Source organism: Saccostrea cucullata, unplaced genomic scaffold (genome assembly GCF_032062105.1).
Source record: "Saccostrea cucullata isolate Sc308-1 unplaced genomic scaffold, CSIRO_AGI_Scuc_v1 ctg1334, whole genome shotgun sequence".
Classification (NCBI taxonomy): domain Eukaryota; kingdom Metazoa; phylum Mollusca; class Bivalvia; order Ostreida; family Ostreidae; genus Saccostrea; species Saccostrea cuccullata.
Genome location: NW_026926911.1, coordinates 111,175 through 117,789, shown reverse-complemented (window position 1 = coordinate 117,789; position 6,615 = coordinate 111,175). Strand labels below are relative to the sequence as shown.

Genomic DNA, 6,615 nt, shown 5'->3' with positions numbered 1-6,615 from the left:
CACCAAAAGACGCGCATTAAAAAGAAAAATATAAGCAATGTTTCAATAATTTCTGAACGGCCCTCCTATTTTATCGAGAGTAATACAGTGTTTTCAATTCTTTTAGCTAGTTTTATCTATTGTAAATGATAATAAAGGTTCAAATCTTTACGTTGTTATCTTGTTATATGAGGAAGATCCAATTTTTTTTTTATGATTTAAACATACTTGTAGCTAGCGAGTTTAATACTTGACAGCCATGGACACGAGTTTCCTCTACTGTTTTAGTTATCTGCTCCTGTACAATACACCGCTGACACGGACGTGCGGAGAGTAAGTTCACCATGTTATCTATTTCCGAAATAGAACTCATTCTTTAGCAATGAACAATAGCATGCTGATAATTAATGTTTAAACAGAGATCTCCTCCTGACACACCAGCCACGCTACTGAGACATATATACGAAATTAATATAATATTATATTAAGTCTTTTTAATAAGGCATTACATAAAAGCCAACCACGAAATAGAAAAAAGAGATGTGTTTTATTTATTTAATGAAATGGAATGAAAAAAAGGTTTGTCTATAAACTTCTGGTTTGAAAAAAATCAACTATTGTCCACACCAATGAAAGACTCTTTATATAGACGAGATGCACAAGGAGAGGATTCGTCATTAATTAAGTAGATTAAGAAACAGGAAGCGAGATCAGCTGACCCGAATCATGTATTTGTATATTATGATTCCGTCATCATTAAATATATATAGTTTATTTCCTCGTCTAAACCTAAAGAAGCACGCCGGGAGCATACGTTGTTTGAATTGAAAAAAATGCAATTCTCTTCGTTGATTATTATATCTCTAGTAACATTTCTTGAAGGCTGTCGCAAGTAAGTAAACAGTTTATGATGACTTTAATACTCATAAAAAATCTGAATGTTTTCTTTTCACGTTTTGCATAAATTAAAGGCTTAAAGTAATATACGCCGTATGGATGCCGATTTGTATGTGAAACAAAATGATTAAATGATTTGAAACACATAAAGTGTAATGAAAAAATAATATTTCCACAAAATTTAAATATAAAACTCGTAATAACAGAACAATAAAGCAATATCTGCAATCAAGAATTAAGTCTTTTCATGAATATTGATAAAGGAAGTGCGTAAACAGTAGGTCTAAATATAGACACATATGTCCACGGGAAATTATAGACAACGAGGCACGTTGCATTTTGACAACGATTATTAATAAAAGGTTAATATGCGTCATAACAGAATATAGATGGTTGATACTGATTACATTTAAAGATAAGTTATATTAATAGTAACACGCCATCCATGTCAAAAGTGAGTTGTATCTCAAAGGGCTTACCTCGTTTTCTTGACGCCGTGTTTGTTTATCAATCTAAAAGTAGCGACGGCGTCACGTGGTGGATTTACTTAAAAATAGACATTATTCTCCTTGCATGATAATAAATAATTATAATTTGATAACTTTATAACGAATTTTATTTAAATGGTGTAATTTACAGCATTTTCGTAACTTTTATTGGTAAACAAAATATATAAATTTCCAGCCGTATTTAAAATGACGCACGTTATAGCATATATTACTTTAAAGCATTTAATTAAGTAACAAGTCATCATTGCAAAACATCTATCTGGGTATAAATACTGGTAAATCATTTCAAGAAAATTCATCAAGCTAGCGCTTTAATTTGATCACGTATTAACATGATTAATCCGTTTTTATATGTATATCCTGAGAGATGTTTATATTTACATTAATATAAAGAAAAATATTGGAAAAAATTGTACAAATATATGCATTGAATGGTTTGCTTATATGTATACACTTTTTTCCCACCAGTATATTAATATCAAAATTTTGTCTACTAAATCTGTTTTATGTTAGTATGAAGTTATAACTATATCGACACCTTTTTTCAATGACTAGGTCCGGAGATTCATCATCATTTTCACTGAATTGTTGTCCCGATTATTATCTCAGAAATGGAGTTTGCGTAGGTAAATTGAACACGAATATAAAATTCTGTTAAGCTTGATATGTTGGATTTTCACTGTATACGTTAGCTTTCTTCCCAACTATTCCTTCAGATTGCCCAGATGGAAAGTACGGACCAAGTTGTCAGTTTGACTGTGAGTACCCAAGGTATGGAAGACGATGTCTTGGAGGAAACTGTACCTGTTCTATAGAGGCGTGTGATCCGGCAACTGGATGCCGAGAAATAACAACTAGTAGGGTTTATATTTCCTCATATTTACAGTAAATTAAACTTATTTATTAAGAAGTCCTGTGGATATGTTCTTTAATAATCTATTTAACATGCACACAATTTTTGTTTTGAATATTCAGGAATGAATTTTTAAAAAATCATTATAAACGAGATTTCCTTGTGAATGTTTTATTATTTATGCATGATCTACGTGAAACAGGTTTAGATATATATTTTAGTATATAATATTATTGGAACTTACGATATTGTTGTATTTTTCTTAAGCTGTGCAGACAACTAGTCATGAAACTACGATATCATCAAGGAAAGTGAAGACAACACCAACGACTTTTAAATCTACCATAGACGAAAAGGATGTTCGTCATCGACGAACGATATGAGAAGTGAAAGAAACATATCGGAGAATTTTGTAACAGGCAACATTAAAATGGACTCAGAAAATATCAAAGACGAACAGAAGGCCAACGAAGATTCCCAAGACGTTCCACTCAACACCATAATTCTGTCTGTCATCGGTGGATTAGTCATACTACTGCTCATTATTGTGATCAATGTACTGATAAGAGGAAAACGGAAAGTGAAAGTTGAAATAGGAGATTCTGTAGAGAACAGTAGTAGAGGACATCTTAATACCTACTGCGAAATAAATGATCTAAGCCTTCCAACGACTTCGCAGGATTGCAGAAGTGATTTGGGAAAATATGAACTTATTGTCCAGTCCGGAGAGAACAAGAAAAGATTTTCCTCACTTCCAATATCAGAGCAAAACCGAAAAAGCGACGCAGGAAAGTATGAGCTGATCAAGACGTCAGATAAGGAAAGATCGAAATATTCTACTCTACCCTCTAAAACCACGTCTGTCACAAACGGAGATAGTTATATAACTCCAGTACCTTCTGCAATTCAACTTACAGATACGCAAGAGGAAGACCTTCCAATACCTAACGAAATGAAGCAGGGGACCGCAGAATCCCCTGTAATACTTAGTAAAGCTATAAATGACCGTGATCCCAATTTATTAGCGGTTTCAGGTTCCTTTGCAGTATCCAAACATGTTAGTGGTTATATTGACATGAACGAATCTGAAAAACCAGATGAGTATGTTCCGATGGAGGGTCAGATTCATACCCTGAATAACTCTGATCCACGTAGGTGTGAAGAAAAACATATATTGAACGAAACTTACAAGTGATAGACTTAAGCACAACCTTTCCTTCCATTGGTTCTTTTTTAATAAGATGAAATATGACAGTCATGCATAACATCCAGCTTCATCTTTTTGTTGATCTTTATAAATATATAAACATATTTTAAATGATGTTGAGTGAAAGTCCTACTTGTATGATATTTGTTCAGTATTACTGTTGCTAAGTTAGAAATTGAAAGATTGTTTAAGCTAAGGTACATGTACATGTATATCGCCCCCTTCAAAATACATCATTTTGAAGAGTACTTTAACTAAATGTAAGATATTTGTGTGTCGTTTGCTCAATTATCCTTCCTTTTTTATGGGTATCTTCCAGTTGAACATAAAGATTACTTTTTAAATATAAACTTATCGTAGTTTTGTAAATCCGCAATTGATATAAGTCATTGTGAAAAAAACTATTTCTATCTCACTTGCACCCTTTTGCACCAGGGTAAACATTGGATTAAGGCATATAGAATTTGGGCTGGGGTACCGTCTACCATATTCCGTAATATTTTATTTCTTTCAATTTAATAAATTCTCTGAAATTCTAGTTTCTCTCCTATGCGTGAACCTTATAAATTCATACCCCAGGGACCCATAAACTTATAGGATCCGTGTTTGTTCTGCTCTTATTTTGTGTTGTTTTATAGACTTTGAGATTGAATACTATTCTTTATCTCCATATCCTTCATAGAACATTTATATATATATATATATATATATATATATATATATATATATATATTTAGGTGGTACTAGTTAGAATAATCTAACTGTGTCTCGGTACAAGCCCTCACCACAGTTAGAATACGTCCCATATACTTCCAATGTAGCAAATCGGAGCGGATCCGCTATTTTGAGGAATATAAAACGATTTGCACTGGAAATGACTATCAAATTAATCAAAACAAACCTTTTTGAAGTTGCATATGCCTTTTATCCCAAAAAATAATCCATATAATAACGAAAACACAATTAATTTTCTCAACGTTTTTCTCTCGCTTCAAATTTACCTGCCATGTTTACATTCGGAACTCTCTAGAGTGTTGGTAGTAAATGTACAGTAAATGTACTAGTACGAGTTATCGCCCGTGTTTCTTTTGCTACATTACGAATACACGGAACGAATTCTATCGTTAAACCGGGTCCGTAGGACATTTATCATTTTAACGATAGAACATTCTATCTAAGGTGGTACCGGTAGGCAAGTCAAAGATTTTTGTCGAACAAACGTGTCTAACTCTCCGTTTCGCCAAATCGTTTCCTTCATGCTTGTCAGACGATTTTATTTTTTCTCTCCATCATACCTAAGGTGAAAATGTTAACTTTCAAAACTAATACATGTTACTTTTATTACAACTCCGCTATTTCTCATACTTTTCAAAACAGGCTTCCGCGAAAGCAAGCAAGATAGTATGAATCGGTATTAAGCTGTTATCATTTAATTAATAAATCATTACATTGTATATAAAATAATTGCTCGTAATTGCTTTCAACGTACAATATTCGGCTCACTTTTTGATCTCGGTGAAAATTAAACTTCTTTTGTTGCAAAATAATCGCATTCATCTAAAAAACTGCAACTCCTACATGTATAAAGCATCATATCCAAATCACTACAATTTAAAGATATCCTTAAATTTAATTTTCGGGTTAATTTTCGAAGTTTGAAGGGACTTACAAATTTAGGCCTACATGTACTTTTTCACAGTCATGAACACTCAACAATCCTCAAGCCACACGACGCCGGACGAAAACGGATAGCAATAGGTCACCTGAGTTACTTTATCAATAATTTGCCTCGTATCAAAAATTCTTCGCAGGTAAAGCATGTATATGCGTATCAAATAACTCAGAGATGGAGAGTTCATCTGCAGGTGATAATTATATTTTTACATATAAAAATAAGGTTAATTGATAAGATAAAGACATCACGTTTATCATTTAAGGAATGTTTTTAAGTTTTGTGTGAGTTATTGGTGTGTGAATCACACAGACTTGTCACGTAAGCATATTAGGGATACACAAAGCCATGACCACACCCTACCGTCCGTCAGGGAATGGCAAGGTAAAGCGCTATAACCGCACCCTAATGGACGCGGTTCGCTGCTACGTAGATGGCCAGCCCAAGTCATGGGATAAGTACCTAGGCCCATTGGCGGGAGCATTGTGGTTCGCGGTAAACCGCCATACCGGGTATACTCCAAATCGTCTAATGCTGGGTCGCGAAGTAAATATACCAGCGACCTTAATGTTCGCCCCACTTCGACGTATTTTCAAAATGGGGAGGAGGGTGAGGTGGACAGATATGTACATGACCTTGAAGAAAATGTTCAAGGAGCGCACGTCATTGCCCGCAAGAAACTAAAAGTCGCGCAAAAGGCAATGAAGAGGTCGCATGACATTAAGGTCCGTACCAGCAAGTTCGAGGTCGGAGATTTGGTTTACTGGCGCCGCAATGCGGGAAAAAAGGTAGAGTCAGTCTGGAGGTGTCCTGGGATAATAATCGAAGCCAAATCGGACACAATATTTGTAGTCAAATCTCGGCGCGAGGTCAAGGTTATGCACCATGACAAGCTTAAACGGTGCGAGTGCAGGCAACTCCCCAAATGTTAATTAATTATAAGAATAAGTTGCCCGGACAGTCAGTAGCCGGAGATGGGGATAGTTCCCTTATACATGATGTGGTGGCACCGGTGGGGATCGCAGACTCAGGAATTAGTCCTGAGAGCCCGGGGGAGTGGGGGTCACTCAGAAGTTAGCCCCAAGCCAGCGGAGTCAGAAGGTCCGTATATGGGTATTCGCAAACGGGTTAGGGAAAGACTAGATCAGTCCGCACAGCCCAAGTCGCCCAAAAGACCTAGAGCCACTAGGGGAGCTTAAACCAGAAAATATTGTATTTGCTTACAGTCTAATCCCAAGGGGATAATGGTGCAGTGCGACAACTGCCGGGACTGGTTTCATCCTGGATGTGTGGGTATTAGTGAGGATTATGCTAAATCAGTACCTCAATAAATCTGCCCCGAACGGAGTCCCGTCGGAGTCGACAAGGGCTAGGTAGAGCAGTTAGGTTTCCGCAGCGATGCGGAAGCATGTGCAAGTCTCAGTTGGGTTTACATCAGGTTAGGGGAGGCTTGTACATGAAGTAGATAGTTTAGACATTGGTTTGATAATTTTACCTG

The 6,615-nt window shown here is 35.8% G+C and overlaps 1 protein-coding gene across 1 annotated transcript; it reads left to right on the top strand.

Annotated features, from left to right (window-relative positions):
- Window positions 1–1,932: 1,932 nt before the first annotated feature.
- LOC134272894 (uncharacterized) lies at window positions 1,933–3,433 on the top strand. The gene is made up of 3 exons (XM_062755070.1): window positions 1,933–2,011; window positions 2,102–2,242; window positions 2,577–3,433. Exons 1-3 carry the CDS (start codon window positions 1,933–1,935, stop codon window positions 3,431–3,433), a joined length of 1,077 nt encoding a protein of 358 aa, XP_062611054.1.
- Window positions 3,434–6,615: the final 3,182 nt, after the last annotated feature.

Coding starts and splice junctions, on each gene's coding strand:
- LOC134272894 (XM_062755070.1), top strand. CDS start 1,933: ATGACTAGGTCCGGAGATTCATCATCATTTTCACTGAATTGTTGTCCC. Junction 2,012..2,101: donor CAGAAATGGAGTTTGCGTAG/GTAAATTGAACA, acceptor CTATTCCTTCAG/ATTGCCCAGATGGAAAGTAC. Junction 2,243..2,576: donor ATGCCGAGAAATAACAACTA/GTAGGGTTTATA, acceptor ACGACTTTTAAA/TCTACCATAGACGAAAAGGA.